The sequence below is a fragment of the Psittacula echo genome (genome assembly GCF_963264785.1).
Source record: "Psittacula echo genome assembly, chromosome: 6".
NCBI classification, from domain to species: domain Eukaryota; kingdom Metazoa; phylum Chordata; class Aves; order Psittaciformes; family Psittacidae; genus Psittacula; species Psittacula echo.
The window spans coordinates 17,241,019-17,265,377 of NC_137743.1; the positions used below are offsets into that span (position 1 = coordinate 17,241,019).

At 35.4% G+C, this 24,359-nt stretch overlaps 1 protein-coding gene across 1 annotated transcript in view; it reads right to left on the minus strand.

Annotated features, from left to right (window-relative positions):
• Nucleotides 1-1,207: 1,207 nt before the first annotated feature.
• The window catches only part of DNTT (DNA nucleotidylexotransferase), a gene marked incomplete at its 5' end in the record, with an annotated part of 95,803 nt that continues 72,651 nt past the window's right edge, over nucleotides 1,208-24,359 (minus strand). Inside the window, one exon of the mRNA XM_080621162.1 lies at nucleotides 1,208-1,380. Within this exon, the coding sequence (XP_080477288.1) occupies nucleotides 1,294-1,380 (87 nt within the window). The 3' untranslated portion in view covers nucleotides 1,208-1,293. The remainder of the gene's footprint in view (nucleotides 1,381-24,359) is intronic.

Here is a 24,359-nt window from a genome sequence, read left to right on the forward strand (position 1 = left end):
ATACAGTAGCTATGATAATGACTGCGATACCAGCCTTTTCAAAGGAGGTGTTCATAACAGAAGCTATCTTCTTCATAGCCAAACCATCCTGATCACCTAATCTGACCTTCTGTTTAATCCAACCCTCATTTAACAGTTCCATAATTTTTGATAATACTTGATACAGTGAGTAATTTGTAAAATGTATTCTAACAAAAGTTCAGAAAAATTGAGGGAAAGAAGTGACACGCTGTTTTCTTCCAATCTTGAAGGAGCTGACAGAATTTGTGTTTAGTATCTTCTCCCCCACAGGTGGTGTAAGTGATGCATAGGCAGGCAAGATGGGAGTTATTTCTTCATGTGGAAATCAGAATGTTTCATATTTCCTCTGTGGCTGGAAGTATGCAGAAAAAGCACAACTGGAATGTATAATTTCTGATAAATATTGGCCAAGTAGAAAGAATATTTGGATGAGGTACCGTAGCTTTTGTTGTCTTCCACTAGGACTGAAAAATGTCATTGCTCCTTAAGTGTCAGCATCCTGATACAAAACACAGAGAAAGTGCTTCATACATCAGCACAATAAAGCAGGAAGTAATGCTAGTGCTTTCTAGTTAGATCAATTTAGAAAGTAGTGTTGTATTTTCAGCTCAGTTAGCAAAAGTGCATTTAAAAAGGATGGTTTTATCGGCACAGGCAAGAATAAAATTCCCTGCTGTTATCATATTTTTCTACATCCCTGACTGAGGCTTTAGAATAGATTACAATGCAGCCCTCAGTTGAAAGGAACCAGTAAACTAGTTCAGCATACTTTTTCTTTGTGGATGGCCCTGTCACTGCCATTCTCTCCATCATGACAAGATGTCAAATCAGACTTAATAGGAAAAAAAACCCAGGCATTTAATAAAAGTATTTGACCAGTTTGATGTTCGTAATCACCTTTATTCTACGAATGACAAATGAATGTCAGTAAGCAACTTCATGTCCCAAAGCACTAAATGCTTTGCAAGTATTGTTCACAGGAACGTTAAATTCCTATCACAAGCAAAAATCCCCCAAAAGCAAGCACTATCTTTCAATCCCATGTAGAAATTTTGAAAACCAAAGCAGAAAAAATTAGAAAGGAATCTGAAGAACTTAAACTCTTCTTTCCTTCCTTTTCATCAGCATGTATAATGGCTTCTAACTAATATATATATATTTAAAAATTTTTAGTTGTCACAGAGATGCATATTATATATATATCTAAACCAGACTCTAGGTATGTAGAAAGACCATTGCTGTCAGGTGGTTAAGGTACACTGTCAAATCATTTTAAGCATTCCTTTCCCATGGCTCAACATAATCCAGACCAAGATGTGCAAAGATTTCTTCCTCACTTCCAGCTTTGAGAAAGATCCTCTGTGAAAAAATATTAAAAACAAAAAAAATAAAGGATGTCAATAAGGGTGTTAGAAAGAAATTTCAATTGATGTATTTTGCTGTTTAAAAGGAGTTAATTTTGACAGGTCTACCCATTGTATACTCTACAGAATACACTTTTTATCAGTGTGCTGACCTTCAAATGTGAAAGCGAGTTAAAAAAGTAATTCTAATGCTGCTTGATGCTTTCAGTTCTAATGACTAGCTTATGACTTTGTTTTGATTTACTTTTTCAAGACTCTGTGCACAAATATTCACACTAGAACTCAAATAAAACCTACATTTCTCTCCCATGAGGGTCAATAGCTTGACTTTCTTCATAAAATGATTAATGTATTTTTTAATAAATATAGTAATGTTCTCTATAAATGCATTCAAGCCAAAAGCTGATTCAATGGTTACAATAATTATGTATAGACAAGCATTAGAAACATCAATGCTTTCCAAATTTCTAGGTAGCTGAAAATGAAGAATCAAAAATTGTAACTTCTTTTTTTAAGACACACTCATAATGAATGTTTTACAGTAAAACACAGTTTTCATATCTGCACTTCAGATAAGACAGGATAGTATTCCTACACAGAAAACATTCACAAGCCTACCTCCCCTAAGATGACTGCTATAGTAAAGTACATAGTCTTATGCATTCATTTCATCACTGAAGTACAATATTAATTGAAAAGGCTGCTCAGGTAGATTAATATTAAAACAGTGAAACCTCACCATTAAGAGGAATTTGGGTGCAAAAAAGAACTCACTTCTATTAAAAAAAGATTCTTAATATTTCAGCAATTCCTGAATCATTTGAAGTCGAGTCTCAGTCAGTGTTCAGTTCCAAACAATCTCAAACTCCAGTGCCAAAAAAACTTCACGGTTAAAACTTCATAATCTTCTAAATTTACTTTCTACTACAAAAGAGGAGATGCTGTCTAGAGAACTACCCACTGATGAATTTTACTGAATCAAGAAAATCTCTGACTACTGTAAAGTTTAGGAATATCTGTGCTAGCACCTCTACTTTCTTAGCTGCCAAGCAATGCCTCCAGGAGGGTTATGCTGTCCAACATACCCATGGAATGGGTCCAGAAGAGAAGTCCATAACTAGATCAGGGTGTGCCCATGGTATGGTGGAACAATTTATGGCAGCAGAGATTCACAGATTTTTCTTCTTGTCTGTGTTCTCTTCTTGCTCTCCTTCACTCTGTGATCTGTATCTTCCCTGTCTCTTATTCCCACTGAGATCACATAACTTAAGGGGCTTGGAAAGCAGAAAATAGGCAGGTGACTGGGATACATAGATCCTGCTTTTGGTTACTGGCATGTCATTCTTTTTCCTTTCAACTCCCCTTATCAATCAGCAGATCAACACTGATAGGAAAGTCTTGGGGATGCAGCTTCGCCAAGCAGCGTGGCACTAGCATATGTGAAGGCTACGTAATGCTGTCTAAGCTGCTGCATCAACATATGGAAAGCAGAAAGAACAATGAATAAGAGGGCATAAGCAAAACCACTGGGCCCAGGACAGCCTCATGCTGTAACTGAAATATGCTTGTACATGATCAGTAAAATTCACCCCATCAGTTGGTACCCACTGGCTTACTGTTATCTCTATCAGTCCCTTTATTTCCAGTACATCATCCATATCTGTCCTGTCAGGAGCCACAGTTTTACCAAGGCGTAATGAAGAATTAAACCTGTAAAGTGAAATGTTAACACTGATTGTCAGCTGGACTCAAACTTTATCAGGGATTCAACCAAATTGGAAACTTGTTCCCATTTCATTGTAGTGGTATTTGAAACTTGAAGCTCTAAGTCCAGCTCTACAGAGAAAGCCCACCTTTCATTGACACTGCTCAGCTCCAACAGCCAGAGTTGTCAAACTGGCAGCTTTGTTAACAGCTACTTTTCAGTACCACAAAGTAGAATGAAAGCTAGTTTAACTGCTAGAAAGATTACAAGGACTAAATTGGATGGTAGAGGTTAGATGCTCCTGAGTGAACAGAGCCATAGGCCATCAGTGTTCCCTTCAGCTTGGAAGGACAGAAAGGACAGAGAATACAAGGTTCCAATTCTGTTCTAAAGTTGTCAGCCAGCAAAGTAGGTATTTAAAAGCAGTTCTGGCTGATATCCTCTTGAAACCATTCAGAGTCATTTATCTTTCTTAGCAAATTATTGCTATAGAGTGAAGCAATACAGAACATTTTCACTATTTTATTTGAAGACAGTTCATCTTTAATTAGATGAAAACCATCTTAATAGGCAAATAATTAAGGTCAATGGTAATTATGGCAACATGAAGTAATGTGCACTGTCTTATTAAAAAAATACATTACAGAATCAGAAAATAACTTTTAAAATTGTATGTATTTCTGTAATGTCCTGTATAAATATGTACAGTGCAGACTTCACAAATAGGGCATTGCCACGCTCTGGAGACGCTTGTTGTATCCTTGACATTTTTATTTCCCAGATTTGCATTTTCAAAACTGTCATGTATCAACTGCCAAACCCACTGAAATAAAGTCTCTCACAATAAGATCAGTACACATGGTCTTAAGCTCTACTGAAAAGGCATTGATTTCAGGCAGTGATACATTCCATATGTATCTGAGATTTGTTACTTGAGTGCACAGCCAAAGTACTTAATAAGGTATTAGAAGTTGTTTTCACTATTCCATAATGAATTCTACTTTTATAATTTTAAGGTTCAAACACACCATATCAGAAATTTGAGGGAATAACTTGGCCAGTTGCCTTTTTGTTTTTTGGTTTGTTTGTTTTTTTAATCAAATCAGGGCAAACATGGTATGCCTTTTTGCTTTGACACCTGTAGTGTAAAAAAGAGGTCTCCAGTTTTCTCACGTATTTTATCCTTCACCATGAAGTTCTCAACATATGAATATTTTGACTCTGTAGTGCCACAGACAACTACAGAACACTGCTGGAGCATGAAAAGCTGAAAACAATCACACATCCATAATGAACTAACAGCTCAAAGGGGTGTCTGCAATAGCAAAGATTGCTGATAGAGCACAGACAATGTTCTTTTTTCCTGTGAAGTTCTAATGTCAGGTTCTGGAATAAAAGGAACCTACAAAAAACACTGACCAGGGAAAAACTAATCCTTTTTCATATAGACAGGAATAGAAAAAAATAGTAGAAAACAAGCTATTGACCAGACTAATAGAAAAGGAAAGAAGACATTGATAGCTGCCTGTCAGGTAACAATACTGGGGATATTTTGTTAATATGATAATATGTCCTGGGTGGACAACTTTTTAGGGGTTTTGTTTGTTTGTTTGCTTGCTTTTAGTGCTTTTTTTTGGTGGTGTGGGTTTGTTTGGTTTTTTGGGGTTTTTTTACTATTACTAAGAATAAGAGAGGAAAATCCATACATATACACTACTGCAAAAAAGTAAAACAAGAAAAAGATTTTACAGTTGTAGATAGATGTTATAGATTCTCTTTAATAGAAGCTCTTCATATCTCTGGGACCCCAGATTGCATCCCATTTCTTTTGTTCTGTCACTTCATGTTTTTCTGCAAGCAAAACTAATTTCATTTACTTGACAGGAAAAATTCCTAATACAAAGTATCTGATGCTGAATACCACTCTCAGTAGCTACAAGCCATGTTTCTAAATGAATCTCTAGCTGGTATCTGCCAACTGCTTTAGCAATGTAAGTGTTATTAATGCTAATCATAACCTATGACTTTCCTACTTTGTCAATCTATGCTGAGCTTACACAGTGATGCAAATGCACTGATGTTCTTTCTTCCTTTTTTTTTTTTTTTGCTCAAGAGAAGTAATGAACTGCTTGCCTAGATGTGATTTTTTTTTCAGCTTCTTACTAAGATTTAGCTGATCCAAGACATGCCCAAGCAACATCAGTCAAATTTACAAAGAACAATGCTCCAGAGCAGCTGTTATCATTCTGCTCTTATCCCATTTAATCAATTCTGTTATTTCAATGGATGTAAATATTACATTTGTGGTTGCTAACATGACCATTAACTACACCTAATGTAGAACAGCTGCCATCCAAATGTTTTCTTATGTGAACTGCTACCTCTTATTTTTCATCTTGGCATTAATGATCAATAATACTTTTGATGAAAGAGAAGCACAGAGCTAGCGCTGCTTGATGATATCCTAACTAGGACTGCCAAAGTTCAAGCAGATGTTCCACTACTATTGTTTGTTTCATCTCACATTTTAATACACCAAAGCCAGCAAAACAAAACCGTTATTCAGTAGAGTTCTAGTTTTAGTTATATAATTCAAAACTGGCCAACAGGATATGTTTCTTTTTTGGGGGCAAAACCTGATTTTACTGATTTTGTATATACATCATTTAAATAACAGAAAAACTTGAATGCATTGGAAAGTACTTCAGACCTCTTTTTCTCTCCATTTTTAGAGTACCTTTATGTGTCTCTTTAACCTATTTCTTACTTCTAACAATGTAAATAAGTTGACCGTATGCATCAAGATAAGAAACCTTAAAATATGGTTAGCAATTTGTCTGGTAAAGTGGATGAAAAGATCCCAAGAAATCAGAGATACTAGAAATAACTGTGCACAAATTCTTGATTTTCATAACACAGAGGATCTTGCTATTACATTAAAATTTAGGCCACAGGATATGCACTGTTCATGTATTAAGCAACTTGCACTTTCAGTGAGCCTAGACAAATTCTTTAGGTTGTTGAAATTAAAATATACTGACACCCAGCTTACACTTGGCTCTGCTGTGGCCATCCATCTTTCTTTCCATTGTTTGGTCAGGAAGGAAAAATACTGCAGTGATAGCAACCTCCTAATGCAATGAATAAAACAATAACTTTCCTTAACAATAAGTTGCTCACTTATGAGACAGAAGCTGTTGCTCTTCCCACAACTACTCTGCCAGCTTTGTATACACAAAGCTCCTGAAACCAAGTCTACTCATGCTCTCCATCAGTATTAACTCAGCCTTTTTGAAAAGAACACATTTAATCAGACCCCAAGTAGACTGATATCCTACTGTGTATTACTAAATAGCTTGGTAAGAAGTGTCTTGCAAAATACCAAATTGAGTTATCTATTACAACTGAGTAACACTATAACTTTCAGCCTATCACCATGGCATTTCATTAGTATTTTCCCATCTCAAGATGAACTTAGGAAGCTAGTTTGAATACAAGTTCCTCAAAATAAAAGCCAGTAGGACCCCATATTCAGAATCTGCTGGACAGCAAAGTACTCCATGTTTGTGTTTACAACATATGTACATGTGGAATCCACTGTTCTAATGATGAGATGTGGTGGAAACTTGATAATTTCTTTCTTTAAATCCTTATCATCCTTGGTATTAGCTGAGAAACTAGAATTAACTGTGAAGATTCCTAGCTGATTACTGGCCCAACTCTGCTTTACACATTATTTGAGCATTTATTTTTGAACAAATCACAGTCATATCAAGGCCTTAAAAAGACCAAATAATTTACTTCCATATTCAATTTTTTCTACTTGTTTCATAGTAGTGACTTTTATTTGCTCTACAGCAGTAATTCAAAAGGAATGCAATCATACTCCAATGGATTTTATTATCCTTTGGAAAACTATGACAGTGTGTAGGAGGCACACCCCCTCCTTTCGCAAAAAGCCATAATCATTAAGGTCTGTCTGGACGCCTTCTGACATACTGTTTCATCAGGTAAATGGGGGAGGGAGGACACCTACTATTGCCAACAGTATCTTGTTAACAAATTACAAAACTGTTTGATACAACTTTGCTTCTAGTAACTCGGAATGTTGCATGCTTTAAAAATGCAAATTATTAAATAGTGTATTTAGGGATTTTCTCAGTTAAGAGTCTTCTCTTACTTCTGTTTCACATGTGACATCTATTCACATTAGTTTAATTATGTTAATATTAGTTTCCCTTTTTAAAATTATTAAAATAGAGCTATAATGGCAATATGATCATATCTAACTTTGTAGTATTTCCAGTACACTGAATGATAAATACCAAGCAGTCTAAACCCCCATCACTTTACATGTCTGGAATTATTACAGTGGCAGTAAGCATGACAATGATAAATGAACAACAGAAAAAAGAGGACAGACTGTCATTTGCAAACTTAAAACTTAGCTGTTCATTGTGCTTGCACAGAGGCCACTCTAAAAATAAGTTTTATGGGTAAAGTCTATTGTAGATGAATGATGATAACAACAGGACTTGCTTAGTGAACTATAGTAAAAGATAACACAATGCCCCTTAAATTTATTTTACACATGTATTTGTCACTTCAGTGACATCTTCATATGTCATCACTTATGCCAAGTAAATTAAAGATTTCTAATTAAAGATATTTGGAACTAATGTGGAGATGATGCTACTTACATTGCTTGCAATAGGTTCCAAGATGTGAAAGTACTTTAGATATGAAAGGCCAGAGCAATCACTGAAGCAGTTCACCTTAACACCAAAGACCTACAAACTGACAGAATATACTACGATGCCTTATTAGATTAAAAGTGCAATGCTATTAAACTGCTCACGCTCCTTTTTTCTCTCATCCCATGTGATCAAATAACATTTGTACACTGTAAAAAAAATGTAAATAGCTGTTAATTAAACTAATAAAATGAGCTTACAGAAAGAATTGTGAGGCCAGAAGTGTTACATTACATCAAATAGCAAGTACTTTCCACAAGATATGTTCATGCATGTTTACTTGACCAGATTGTTACCATCTGTTCTCTGCCACTGGGCCAACTGAGGCACCACCACTGCACACAGGTCACACCAGTACTCCAGCAACTCTTAGGAAGATGCTACTTTTACTAAATCAGCCTTTTATAATGTGTACTTTTCAGTGTAAGTATATATTTCATTCTTTTATGACTTTCAGATTATATTGACCTAAACTCATGCATACCATGCCAAAGGTATTCCACTAATGAGGAAGTCTGATTGTTGCATCAAAAATGTCTATACAATTGTATGTCCACAAAACAGTACACTGAAGTCTTTTTGTTGTAATATTTCCTGAAATTCTTCGTTTGATTGCAGGTATCTTCTGAACAAAATGCTCATGTTTTATTGAGAGACATATTCTGACAATAAATGGGTGTAGCATTAAATTATATCTCATCTGTGAAAATATTAGAAGTAACAGTAACTAGAAATAAAATAAAGAAGCTGCAATAGGGGCAAACAACTGAGAATTTCTATGAATCCATTGGTGAAATTTTTCTAAAAAAGCAGCTGTTTCTTGTTCTGGTTATTAATTGTACTATGTGACAATAGCCTCAAGCACAAAATACTGAGATAAAAAGAAATAATCAGATATTTAAATGCTTGAACAAGTTATGTTTTCATTTATTTTATGATCAGAATTGCACAGAAGAGTTTTTTTGTTTGCGCTACAAAATTCTCTAAAACCAGAAATTGTATCTGCCTGAAAAGTGTGGGGGAGGGGGAGGGAAGAGGGGCATAGTGGAAGAAACAAAGAATCCAGAAAGCAAACCATATGTTGTTAACCTAGCTGTTAAAATTTACAGAAAAAAAAAAAGTTACATTAGAAAAACATGCATCTTTCTGACTCAATTTTATATGAAAATAATCTGATAATTCAAGAATTCAATTCTACTGCATGAATTTTGTCAACTAGGTGTTAAAGTCCTTAGACACACATCTAATGATTTATATCAATATAATTCCAGTTACTTCCTATTTTTGACAACTAAATGTTCCTGTGATTAACAATGCACAAATTCCATAAGAGGAGAAAAGTAAGTTCTCAGTGCAAAATTAAAGGAAGTCCAATGCTACAGGCTTTTTCATTTGATTACAGGGAGGTGTATGGATTTCTGGTGAACCTTAGCAAAAAAGGCGTATGAAATCATGTAAGTTCACTGATGCTTTTCACCTGGGAAGCCTCCTCTGCCTCACTAGCCTGAATACCTCTATCAGCTCATAATCAAAAGAAAACTGAAAAACACTGGGGCCACAGAAGAGTCAACCTCTGGCAAGGAAAGCATTTTTTCAAACAAAAAGTTGAGTTTGAAGACCAACTACTGAATACACTGAATGCAGATGTCTAGGAATTCTTGGATGTGACAAGTATGAGGACCACTGTCAAAGTGACAGAGTCAGGAAAGCCTGAGAGAAGACAAGATAGACAGGGAGAACATATGTTCTGTTTCAGATATGCACTTACATCTTCACTCAGAAAGGTCACTTGGAAAAAAGGTAATCAGATTATACAGACAGATTGATGAAAAATTATCCAAATTCACTCCATGACACAACTAGTTGGCCATTCTATTTATCGGCAATTAAGCTACTGCAAGTCCCATAACAAACACTGTAAATTGATTATATTCTTGATCCCCATCAAATTAAATTAGGTTTATCCTGGAATCATAAATATGGATAGTAACATTTTCTAAAAATAAGTAAAAATGAAGGAGGAGAGGACAACAGGGTGGATGTCAGTAAAAGATTTGTAAAAGACAAAAAAAGGATGGAGGAAGGTGTTAATGATTGGCTTGACATGACCTCCTAATCGTGTCTCCTAGGCTAACATTTCTTCCAATACTGAATATGTTGATGACCTTCTGGCATTCAGCACTTTCATATGGAGAATGAGTGCAACAGGTAACAAATAAGGGAGGTAAAACTGAAGAAAAGTGAAAAGAACTTTTCAGTGGAATTTTAGTTCAGACACTTCTGAACTGTTTGGGTTTGGTTTTTTTTCAGGTAGATATAAACCCAGACTGAGATCTCTAATAAAATGAGTCAACAGTTTACTTGAACCAAAATTTACAGAACAACACAAACTGAATCCAACCACCAGCCAGCCAAAAAGCAAGAATGAAAGGGTACCCAAAATAGAAAGTAATGGAAAGAGAAGGTGGGGGAAAAGCAATAGTCTAGATAAACTTCTTCAGGTCTTAATAAAGGTCTTAAAATACATTAACCTGTCTTTGTTTTATCTTAAAGGATTTCTGAGAGATTGGATTTCTGAAAGTGCAGGTAGTGCCTGCAAAGTGACTCAGCAAAAAACAGCAGCTCAATGGAGGTTGAGGAAGGATGCTGCAAAATTAAACTGCTTCAGTCACTTCCTGTTCAAAACATGTTTAGTGCACTTTCCCTGTTATCAAAAGCAATCACTTTCTGGAGTGATTCTTGCAGGGAGGGCTTGTACATGCTTGTACATTAACTGGGTCAGCTAATAGCTTTGAAAGGTACAAGCCAAAAGGTTTGAAGAAACCTATGAGGAAATGCATGATAACTGTCTGTAGCAGTACAAAGGAAGAGATTTCAAAGAAAAGAAGCATTTTGCTGAGGTCATGGCCATGTGCTTGTGCCTGTGCTTGAATTTAGTAACCTAAAGACAAGCAACATTTCTTGACTAGTATGGCTTATCAAATACAAGGGATATAAGTGAAACCTAGTTTCTCTCAAGCATATTTCTTTAAAATCTTCTCTAAATATCTAGCTGCATGATATTTTCTACTCTTACCATGCATAATTTGTGTTATTGAGCATCACCCTAACCAAGACAGCAGGCTTTGATATTATTTTATATGCTATATGTCAAAAAGGAATACACATGGCAGTATATAGAGATTTTTACTAAAATAACTAATAGGAGCCCTGTGTTGCCATAAATACTGAAATATTACTGACTTCAGTAGCAGAATTTGGAGATATCAGTGTTTACCTGCAAGGACTATTATTCTATTTTCTTTCAATAGCTGGATGTGCACCTCCTGAATCTATGTATTTATAGCCATTGATAATAGGGTGCAGCCCCTGCATCAGGATTTCTGTCATTCAGTTCTGTCCGATTCTACCATGCAGTTTAGCATTGCAGCCAGCTTCACTCCTTATTTATTGACTTGCAATGACCAAGATGAAAGCATACTTTGCAAACACTGATCAGGAAGCCAGCTATTTTCTTTTCCTTCTCTACGCTACTGTTAGCTTTACAAGAATGAATGTTGTACAGTTTTGGTGCAAAACACACATTTGCTCAGAGCTTCAATGTAGCAAATAGCTTCGCAAGTTTATACCAGTTACAAACCCAGAATTGTGTAAATCAATTGTAGAGAATGTGCTACAGAAGATACACAAATTCCTGCAATACACTGAGCAATACGAGGTTGAGTGCCTTCTATCTGCAATGAAAAGATGGAAATACAACATAACATCAATCCATAAAATAGTGGGTACTTCTCTGAAACATTAGCTGACTCTTTAGGATATACAAAGTGCTAAAAAGAATCACTGTAATCAGTAACTTTCACAGTGAGCTACTGTGAAAGTTACTGATTTTATGGTTATGATTTTATACTAATTTTATGGAGAGCGAAGGGAAGGAATACAGGAAGAAAAAAAAAAAGTCCAAGTAAATCAATTTCCAGATAAAAATGCATACAATCCAGTCATTATACAAGAGATTTCAGATAATTGCATTCACTGTCTTGAGGAGTATGAATATTGTCAGATAGTAACATCAAAAAATGAAATTTCTCCACATCCTGATATTTATACTGCCAGCCAGCCTGAGAGGGAGAGCATCTTATCCCATCACCAGTCAGTCAGACAACATTCTCAGAATAAGACACTGCTCAAAGAACAAACATGACAGAATCTAACCCTAAGGAACTGTGTAGTAATTACCCATTAGTATATTTTGCTCTGAATTTTATCTTCACTACAGTCAACACAATTTTTTTTAAATTTTGTGGATTGCAATAATACCTGAGAATTTATCTTCTAGTACTTTCTTAAACAATATGACAAACAACTTCCAAGTGTTTTTCCTTCTTTGCTTTTCCCAATCTTTTCTTGCTTGGTTTGGTTTTTTTTGCTTCGGGTTTGTTTTTTTTTTTTTTGGATAGGTTTTGTTTTAAGACTGGTTGTTAGTGATTTTTGCTTTGCCTGCAATTAGATATTTTGCTAAATATTTATGCTATGTTTATGAATAAGACTATCAGCAGTACAAGCAATTTCATTATAATTATAGAACATAAATGCAGAAGTACTAACTGTACTAGAAATGTGAAGTATTTCTTATAGTTTAATAATGACATTCCACAGCACTGTGCAGACATTATGCATTTTTGCTTTGATGATATCATAACAATTTTCAGTTGCAAATAACCTGAAGTTTCTCTGACATTATAATATCTTCAAATGTTTAACTGGTATTTTCTGTACTAATATTCACATCACCATGCCTGCTTTAAAATAAAATCTAATCTGTTCCTAATCCAGCTACAAACGGAATGATAAATACATCAGAGAGAAAAAAAATGACTCTTTGAAATGACATTATAACAAACCATGATGAAAAAGCAGTATTACAGGCATCACCCATTGACTCAATACCCTCAGGCAAAGTCATGTGTAATGGTATTGATGCAAAATAGTGCAGTGGAATTTATTCTAATAATTCTAGGCAGGAATAATTTTTGAAGATAATAGAAGCCAGAACCATAAATTCTCATTTCATTTTACCACTGCATATGTCCTGTGCTTTTAATCAGAAATACCATACTTGAATATTTCTTTTACAACTATTCTCTAACTCTAGCTATGGTTTATTCGCATTAAATTTCTGAAAAATAAAAAGCATATCCTCTGACTAAATTAGAATAATCAGACTAATATTAGGATATTCTAGGCACTTATTAACTATTTCATAACACGGAGTAACAAAATATCCTCATGCTTTCTACATGCAGCCTACTTACTCCAAGTAGCTTTGATGTCAGAGACAAAAAAATACCAATGCTGAATAGCCGACACTTTGAAAAATAAAATATTAAAAAACATTATCTTTTGACTTAACAAGCACTTTTTTATTTGCTAAAATTTAGTTTGTAAACTATGTTGTGCAAAAAAAAATAAAATGGAACTATTTTCCGTTTAAAATGACAGATATATGGCTACTTTGCTGCAAAACACTACACAGCATTATGCGTCTAACCTCCCATTACAATTTTAATAATTAAAACATTCCACAATAAATAAAGAGTATAATACATTGTCATCCAGACTGCAAGAATATGTTTTCAGTTTTGGGCACACAAAGTAAAGAGAATAATTTAATTAATCTGGAATCAATGGGAATTCCCATCTGACAACCCAGGCAAAAAAATTTAATATGTTAAATAGGACTTTGTTGTAGGACACAGGTTGTCAGAGAACTACAGAAGGCAATACATTTTGGTTCTGTTTTTGCTTACAACAAAGTCAAAAATATCAACAGAGATTACTTCCTTTTCCACTTTAGCTATACTGGTTTGCTTTGTCTACGTTAGTTACAGTAGCTTTAGCTTGTCAAATTGGATTATTGTATTTTTCTTTATAAAGCATCATATGAGTAAATGAAATAAGGAAAATGCAGAATCCTGGATTTTATGAAACACAGTTCAGTGTAATTCATATGGGATCATTATAAACAGAACACTTCAAAAGAACATTATTGAGATTGAAAAATCAAAGACCTGCAATTTAAGAAATCCCAGGATGTGGTTGATTGAATTTTAACCTTAATTCAGTTTTCCTGTGTATATGCATAGATACTTCTTTTTTCTTCAAAGAAATACTGCTTCCTTTAGTTCCTGTAACATAGTTAGGCTTCTTTCACTAGGCAGAAAATATGATGTGCCACAGGGCTAACAAGTATTTTCTGATAGCAATGCAACGATCTTGAATTGCAGGCCACTGTGGGATCAAGTCTTAGCAATCTATATCTGCAATCCATATCTTTACAATCCATACCTGCTCTAGCTCCCTCTTTTTCCCACTTCCCCATACTAAGCTGTAGACTTGATCTCTCCCCTCAGATTTCTAATGTAACTTCAGACACTACTCATGTGATATCCAGAGTAAAGTGACATAAGCATGGTTTTACTCAGTTATTTGGGGCAATTGAAAGTTTACCCATTTCTTGTTCCCAGATTAGAGCATTAGCCTTATGAATTTAAGTTATTTTTCAGTCCATCAAACTTCCACTCGTGTCTCTCTCTAGTCATTCCTTTTTTGTGCCCTTTTTCAGGTCAGTTTCTTCAGTCAACACAGATTCTTTTCTACTATGCAGCCATTAATCAAAAACACATTTTCCATTCCCCATCATTTTGTCTAGCCACTGTGCACTTCCTTATCAAATCTGTACATTCACCACAGACTTCCCATTTTTCACTCCCACTCCATACCCCATTTTCCTCTCTCATCTTTAGGTCTTTCCTTATATAGTTTCCCTTCTACCCAGCTTCTGCTCCATCAATTTCTTTCTTCTTGTAACAGAAAATCTGAGACTGTTACCTGCCCCACATTCAATAACCTACCCAAGCATACTGATTGAATAATTTAATTAAAACACTTAAACATGGTTAGCTCTCTACTGTCTTAGAAATTAATATTCTGGATTTGTACCTACTTACACATTTTGAGAGCTCTATCTTTTCATTAGCAATACAGGTTTCACTAAACTGTTCAGAAAACACACCAAGCAAAGGAAACAACAATTAGGTACGTTTATCTTTCTGTTAAGATGTACAGCTTGCTATTACAAAAACATTAAATTTAGCTAAATATATACATGAATTGCATGCAGACTTTGTAAAAGTGAACAATTATATGGTACATGTGAAGCTTTCGAATTGCTAAGAGAACACTGGGGAGAAGCACATTTTGGAAGAAAATGCATAATCATTTTCTAATTTACCAAGAGGTAAGAAAAGCAGATTATTTTAATTCTTAATTTTTAAAAACAGACCAGCTGCAAAAAGAACTAAGCCCCAAATCACATATGCAATTTCCACATTCCTAAGAGAGAGAATTGGAATGTAAATGAAAGTATGTACATCTGTTTAAAATGACTCAGTGTTTGACTGTAGTAATGATTATGTGAATGACTGATCACATTGGAAATCAATATTATAAACTTTGGATCTTCATGTTTACTTTAACTTTAATCCAGGCATTATTGTAGACATCTAAAGCAAACTCTGCAGCTGCAGCATGTTTAATTCATCAAGATGTTCTCAAGGCTGACCGTCTCACAGTTATAACTTCACAATTTTAGAGCAGCATCTGCCAAAATAAGACTGTAACATCCAGCTTAAAAAAAAAAAAAAAAATTGTTAAAAAAAAAAATCTTTAACTGTGCAAGTAAACTTCTGCAAGCATCTTTTTTCAGTGAAAGGTAGTGTAAACATTCTCAGATAATACAAGAAAACTGATTTTAAGACTATAACTATTGAATACACAGTTAATCACATGTGAATATCACACATCTTTATGTAATAAAATGAAGGTATAGAATCATAGCCAGCTCTTCTTCACAGGGATACATGTTTTTTGAGAAATAACATACTACATAGTGACAGAAAAGAAGCAATGCTTGGAAAACAAAGCTGGCTGGGTTGTAACTGCAACTGCAAAAGTAGTGGCATCCCAGCAACACAGACTTGGACTCAGACAGATTAAAATCTGAATATAATGAGGTAGGCTAGAAGTTCAAGTATGCTGCCAGGCATGACTGGATGGGCGACCTGCTGCAAACACTGTGGTAGTCTGTGAAGCAACTACTTGGACAAAAGATAGGCAGTAGCAGAACTTAACATTCTTACAGATACCCTAGAACCAGCTCATCAGAGCATCACAGTCATATAATAGTCGCTCACCTGGGCCGCAATCACACCTTCGTTTGGCTTTACAGATATGTGCAAGCCCTGCCTAAAAAGTCAGTTAAGGATTTTCCTGAATAAGGGTGCATTCTGCAGGCAAGTAATTAAGGACTGTGCAATACCTGGTGATGACTATTGCATGCCTGTGATCTTCTCAATATGGAAGAAATCCCAGGATAATTTTTCCATGTCATGCTCATACTGGTTTCCAAAGAAAAAATAAATATTTTCTTAAAAAAAATAAAAGTTGGGAGCATAGGGTTTTAGTATTTTCAGTGTAACCACACAGCACTTAATGGGTTTGCAAAGCTGGGTCCCACTGTGAAGTTTTCAGAGCATTTTGTGAATTTAATATTCAGAGCAGCTACATAAATCACCTCTCGTTATTCAACATCTGAGTAACATTTGATATCGTTGAAATTCACACAGTGGTTTTTAAATGCAAAATTATATATCTTTAACATTAAAAAATATTAAGGCAGCTATTTCCCGTCTTAAATTTTTATAGGACATAAAACTAATAACTGCTTTCTGCTCCAATGACTCTTCAAACTAACACTGAGCTTGTGACCCTCCTTTTACAAAAATCCAACAACCTACAATGTTAGTGCCAGAATATTCATATGCTAATAATTTAATCAATTTATTATATCCTAGGAACCCCAGCTAATCTTTTGCAAAAGAGCAATGTTAATTATTTATGTTATTTTTCTGCCTTGAACTGCAGACAAATTCAATTCTCATATTCCTCAACCAGCTTAAGGATCTCTGTTGGGTAGTGGTGTGATAAAGGCGCAGAAAAGAAACACTTTCTACATGGCCATGATCCAGTCATGAAGCTGTTCCACATGCCATCCCTAGAAATCTCCTTCCAAAAAACAGGAATAGAGAAAAGTACTTGCAGCAGCTTAATGCATCTAGCCGATCCCACCTCTCATTCAGCTTAACTCCGACATGCCCACTCACATGCTTAAAAGATAACAATTTGAGGGAATCTACCATTCAGACTTTCTGGCACAGAGCAGTTGAAACCAGTTCTTTTTTTATGCAGAGTCATCTCCTGTGAAATGGGAAGTGATTACAGATGAATATAGCAGGCTTATGCCAGGCTCTTTGGCTCTGAGCAACTGCTGAACAGTAAATGGCATCAAGAATAATGAATATACCTTGAATGAAAAGAAAGTGCAATAGAGAATCCCACTACAGCTGAAACTGTGAGAAGTACAGCAAGGAAGTTTTAAACATTCTTCCTTACTGTGGCTACAAGGAACTGTTTCAAAAGAGTTACTAAAATGTAAAAAACAAAAAGAAGATTTATTTTCTGACAATATGGGTTCTGAAGTATTTGGCAATGGTACTACTTTTAATTCAGATAAGGGAGTTCAGTTAGGAAGCAATAGTAAAAAAGGCTGATAAATACTTGATTTTAAAAAATTCAGATTTATCCATGGTGTGAGTGGTAGGGCTAGGCTTTGCATAGCACAGTAGATCCTTCAGAAGCATCTTTTGTACTTAAGTTTGGGGCATCCTCACATCCAGCTCTACAGAGAAAAACGCCTCTATGATACATGGGTTCTCTTGGTTGAGAATCACTGGAAGGTAACTTCCCAGGGTTCTAGGGAATGATATTTCTACTTAGAACATGTATAGTCACACAAACATAATATCCCACTGCCTTGTGAACAGATCTATTCAGCAAAACAGTAATGAATTTTGTTTTGTTGGCATTTTCCTACTTAACTGAATCTGTATGTTTCATGAAAAAGATATAATTATCAAAATATTGCCCTGAAAAGAATAATCCAATAGAATTTAGTTTACCAGGCACTTTTAAAAATCTAAGCCTATTTGAGCTCCTGCCAGCTTGCCCGTCTTCTCAACAACTTGCTTGACAGGCTACCAGGAGCCTGAGTTCAAATAAGTCATTTTAATTACATCAGAGCCAAGGTCCCCAGAGCTTGTTGGCTCCATAAGCCTGAAGAAGCCAGACAAGAGCCTCAGAGCTTGCAGCACCAAAAGCTACCTGAGCTTTGGAGGTTTGGAACAGCCTGATCTATGGATTGTTTCCAAAGCTGAGATTAAAAAAGTATTTCTCTTTGCAGAAAGTATCAATATGTGAGTTTCACAGAATCACAGAACATTAGGAATTGGAAGAGACCTCAAAAGATCATCTAGTCCAATCCCCCTGCCGTAGCAGGAACACCTAGATGAGGTTACACAGGAAGGCGTCCTGATTGAAAGAACGAACAAATTTTGAATGATCAAAATACTTCATTAAAGATTTATTCTTTCTCCTAGTTACAGGGAAAGGCAAAACACTGGGTGATGAAAGTCCTTCATTAAACTGAACTAGGTTTTGCTACAGTGGTTAGCTACTTATACTTACTGCACCTTTTCATTGTGGGAATGAAGTTTTACTGCTGGGAAGTGAGACCAAGGAAATTAAATGACCTACTTAAAACTACAGATAAAATTTCTCTAAAGTGCAACTTAAGTTGCAAGCTGAAAGTCAAACCTCTGGTCCATTCTCCTTCCTCAGGCCATATTACAACAAAGTGAACACTCTCTTCAGCTCACACAATTGTCACTTCATGACAAATGTCAAAATTCCTTCTCATGTTGCCTTTTGCAAGCCAAATCAGGATTAAGAGAGGGTTCAGAAAATGTTCAGAGAACATGATACCCTGAAATCTTTTTGAATATGCCCTCTGATGTCACCTGTCTGTACCAGTACACGACCCTTTCGCTAACCGTACTCATGTCAGTCTACCAGCTTGACACGATGCCCTGTTATACAAGAAAAGGCATATGTACTAGGCAATAACAGACCTACTGCAGAGTAAGAAAAGGCACAGAGTAGGTCATTTCCAGTCTGTATATGAATGCTTTCCATACATGTTAACAGTTATATTCTTGATTGTTTTCTCTGTTGAGCCAAAACATCAATAGTATGAGCAAAATTTTACACATAAATTTCAGAGTGATTTGGCTGTGCACTTAAGACATCTCTCCAAGTTCAGAGCCTGGAAAATGCACAGCCCAGAAGAATCTAACTGATAAAGCTTAACATGATTTTCAGCCTGCTCATTCAACATTTCCTTTAAATGCTAATGGTTATGTAGGCTGTGGAAATGGAAGTTTGTGGGACAACTGTCTTCACAATCATCATTGTAAACAATTCAGATACCAGTGACAGGTATAGTGTCTTAACAACCAAGTATGTCAGGTCTTTTGGAAGCTGAAAAAGGACCTTTTATTTTCAGTAACAATGCACAGAGAACCAGAAGGAGAAGAGAGAGCTTTAACCAGCCAAACCACAACGGATCTATAGCTGTATATAACAAGGATTGAGTATCTGAATTGGATCTTCAAAGGGATGAGCCATAAGGAAGACTGGGATCACAACAGCGTAATATTTATGAATTGCAAGCTGCGACCTCAGTAACATCCAGAAACAGAGTCAGGAGGAAAAAGGAGGATTCCAACATCCTTATGTTCCTGTGGAATTTTAAGAGTAACAAGAAACAAAAAGTTTTGCAGCAATGCCAAAGAGCAGCTAACAGCAAACGTTATAATAACAGAAGTTAAAACAAAATAATCTTTAATTAAAAACACAGCTTTTCTTGATGATGGAATTTTTGGAATTTGAGCTTCATTTTAGTGCTTTCAGGACTGGAATCAAGCTATATTAACACTGGTTAATTTCAATTTCAGCAGAAAGACATAGCTTACCATCTTCCACAGCTACAGCAGCTCTCTAGGTAACTCACTAGAGCCTGTTGGATCCTTTTGAAATCAGGATAAGGAAAGTAACTTCTCAAACTGACATTTTACACCACTAAGTTGTAGCCACCCTTTTTACAGTCATTCCCTGGATTTTGAAGTGGTATTAACAGTACCCAAGAGGAAGCAGGCAGCAACATTGGAGTCTAAAAACTACTGGAGTCTATGAAACTGAATGAAACTATGTTGAATTAAGAAGAAATGGAGTCTTGGATGAGATTAATCATAGAGACAAAGTAAAGGCATGAAGAGTACAGACAGATTTTATATTTATGGTGGCGTGGACTTCAAAGTTAAAGATGATGCTAAATTCATAAGCTGACTGGATTGTAGCATTTCATATTCTGGAGAACAAGGGAAGTTTTTCCTTAAGTAATGTTCTTACTGAAAAAAAGCACACAATTAAGTCCTAGAGCCATTTCTTAGGAGAAGAGTAATTCCACATTAAGTCCCACCCTCTTCTTGAAGAGTTCAAAAATCCAGTATCATAGAGTCCAGCTTCAAACACTGCAGTGACCTTCTGCATGACAAGGATGCTCTACTCTGACAGCACCAGAGTTTGGAAAAAAAGCAACCAACAACCTTTGAAGTTCATGAATCTTATTCCAAGTTGTTGGCACTGTAAAAGGGGACAAACACTCATACTTCAAGAACAGCTACTCCTTTAAGAATAGAAAGTCTGTGGTTTGCCAGCCATTTTAAAAATAATAAAACATGAAAGTGAAAGTAAATCACAAATTTATTACATTCTCATGCAAGTAGATGATATTTATTTAGGTTAAAGACAGGTATTTAAAAATAAAACAGGGTTTAGAGCTGTTTTTTCTTTAGTTAGATCCACTATCTCTCTCTCAATCTCACTTAGTTAAAAGGATGTCAGGGTATTATCGAAACTTGCCAGAGACTACCCCCGTACACCACAAAATTTCAATCATTGCAAAGAAAGTGCATTTCAGATCTCAGTATGTAGCAAACTGTATACATACATGCACACTAAAAACTGCAGTTCAGACAGTGAACTGATATAACCACATTACATAAATATATAAAAACAGAGGTCAGGGCATGCACTCTTATTAGCTCCTGATTGAGAACACAATGCATGTTGTAACCAAAAATTCTTTATAGTGGGTTAAGAGATAAACCCTTTAGGCCCATAAGCCATCACAGAGGGGTGCAAAAACAACCAGCAATGCCATGGTCTCCAGCTTAATGACCTGAATTTTTCTAAAGCCTATTGTTCACTTGACCTGACTTATGGTTCACACAGCAAAAAATATTCCTGGTTTTTTCATAAGCACTTCTACTTTACTGAGACAGCATCTTGCTCATTCATGAACCAGGAAAGTTTTGCAGCTACAGTTTTATTGACCCAATTCATAAATGTGTCATGGCATTTGTAACCAGTGCAACAGCAATAATGATATTACAAGACATGGTGAATATACAATTTTTCTTTCTTCCTGATGGCTGATAAAAAAAGTCTTTCATTCCATAAGTGTGGGAATCATTGTAAGGTTTGATCTCCAGCTGCTGTAAATCAGAAATTTCATATTTCAAGTTGTTATATACAAGTGCTGATTTCCATAGCTTTAGAACACAGTTCTAAAGAGGCACAGATTTGGACATCCACTCATCTTTTTATGAAAAAAAGGCTGACAGATAGTTGATAGTAAGTTCAAATTTCTGTTGTCACAATTTTCCTATCAAAGGAAGATCTACAAAATGCCCTTTTTATTACAGAACAAAAAAAAAATTTTTTAAAAAAATCATTAGTTTGATAGTTGCACACTGTCTTCCAAACCCCACAAATATATCAAAAAGATTCATGCTAGGAAAAAATATATACTAAAAAAAAAATCAAAGCTGAGGAATAATTTCACAGTGTAACTTTGTAATGAGCCCCTAAAGGAAATATCTATTTCTTTTGTTCCCCTCTGGAAAGCTATATAATTGATTCCTAACTGCTGTGTTAATGCTCCCTATTCCTGTCAGAATCCCTTCGGAAATACATGAAAGTAACCAGGACTTTTTCCTGTTGCAACTTCTTGAATGCTGGAATCTCGGATTCTCTTCCATGCATCACATTTCAGGCAGTGTGCCACAGTGGAAGCTTCAGTGGCGAAAGGCTGATAAATATTAATATGGAAGAATAAAGTATATAAAATTATATACTGAAATGTAGAGCAAATCAGGAAATTGTTTTCTTTTATAATGAAAGATGTTTTCTTACAGGCACTGTTATGTTCCAACAGGAAAAAAAAAATCAAAGTATATATGCTATTACATGGTTTATTAATTTATAGACCGGCTTGCAAAATTTTAAATAATGATAGACAAGTGTTTTCAAAGAAAGGATTTGGTCTTCATCAAGATCAAGAATTAGTCTGGTTCTCCATGATCTTTCTATGCCTTTTGCTGTACACACACACACAGAGTAATAAAAGAAGAAGAATGAAGTAGAAGAGCTTTGGCCCAGCTCCTGAATTATAACCCAATGACTGTTACAGAGTTGTGCATTAAAGTCTGTCTGTCTGGACAAAGCCAGTGACATCAGGTAATCTCTCTTCAGCAAACAAGGAGAGAAATATGGGAAAGATGTGATTCATTTTTTACCTGTGGTGCCTAATTAAACTTAATTAAGTTTGTGCTGAGGGATCTTGAGTAGCATGCACAAGGGATATCTGCTTCCTGATTGTTTTTAGCTTTGAGAAAGCTTTCCTTTGAGAAAGGAAGGTTTCCTACCACAAAGAAAAATGTGCTTATGAAATACATGTGTTCAATGTTCCAATCTAAATTTAACAGATAAAACATCAGTGCTAGTCAAATGTTTTTTAAATTACCTAAAAGCACACGAATTACAGTAAAGAAGATTCTCTAATCTTCTAATTAAGATTTAAAAAACCAAAAAAACAAATCAATCCACAATTTGAGTATATGTTCCCTTAAACAGCACTAAAGTTAATAATTATTTTCATGACTGATTTTAAACTGACTAACCTGATGACCCTAAAAATTAATCAAGCTTGGCAGCCACACAACTTATTGCAATCTTCTCTTCCACTATGGCTCATCATCTCAAGTTTCACAGTTACAGAACCATTGTTGTACTATGCACATCCTTGACTTCCTTACATACTGGGTGACAGTGTGGAAGGCTTTTGCTCAAAATATCCTTTATGGGAATAACTTACTACAAAATTGCAAAATTAAAAATAAAAATTATTTTATTTTAACACATCAGATTATAAATAGTGGAACACTTAGGGAAGGGTGTGTCTCCTGTTTCTTATTAGAACGACACTACTTGATAAAAGACCCTTGTTTAAGTAGATTATAACTGCACTGCTGCATGGTCTGAAATTTTTCACATTACGTATCTGACTTAGAATTTTCTTTCTTTGTGGAAAATTTCAGTTAATGTAATCTAGCAATTTCTGAGAATGCAGCAGAGACAAGAACAGTAATATGCTGCATCAACAGATTAACACAAAATCTTGTTTTAAATTCTGTGGTTTGCAGCAGAAAATAAAATTTAGAAGTGAACTGGCTACGTCTGGGATTAAATGAGAAAAGGGAGACTGATATTATTGGAGAGGATGATAACAAATAGACATTTGAAAGCAGAGTTCGCTCCCCACCAAAAGGGACGGTCGATCTATTCATGTACTTCATTTGATATGTGGAAATTCTAAATTAAAGAATTCACGATCAAGACAGTTGAAACTTTCCCTGAAGGTTTGGATTTTTTTTTTCTTTGGCCTTGTCATAGAATTCCTGCATTATAATAAGAAATAAGGAATATTTTGTAAGTCTTGCTTCTTAGTCTCCACTAGTGAGGAAATGTAAGTTGAGATTTGGACATGTAGAAGGTCTGGAGATTCAGTTACAGCTACAGCTGATGGCTGTGGAAAACATGTTGTGACTATACATATTTCTATGTATTTTTCAAAGTCCTGAGGCAGATAGTCAACAGGTTCAGGCCAGCAACTGCAAACACGGGAGCCCTTCAAATCTATGGATTTCTGGGCCTTAAGTCTTTCTCTGCCTCAGTTCTTTACTTGAAAATTTGGGAGGACAAGAGCACCTTTCTCGCAGAGGGCATTGTGAAAATAAACTCTTCATTTATCTCTGAAACATCCTGGCTAGTGCAGGGAAATACACATGGAGACACATATTTCCTTTCCCAGAACGATTTGAATGGTATGCCAAATACAAAGCCTAAAAGCAATGAAGAAAAAGTAATACTGACTGATGCTGCTCATGAACGAACAGTGTCTTTTTTGCATTATTGAATGCCTTAGGGTTCTGGGTAAAAGCAGCAGATATAATGACATATATACTGGTACACCACGCAGGCAAGTTTTGCTGCACACAAAAAAATAACACTGGCATTTCTTAATTTGTTTGTATTTCCCTAGTGCAGTTATCTGTTGCAGCCTAAAAGCTATTTAACTGAGCACATATTAACTTG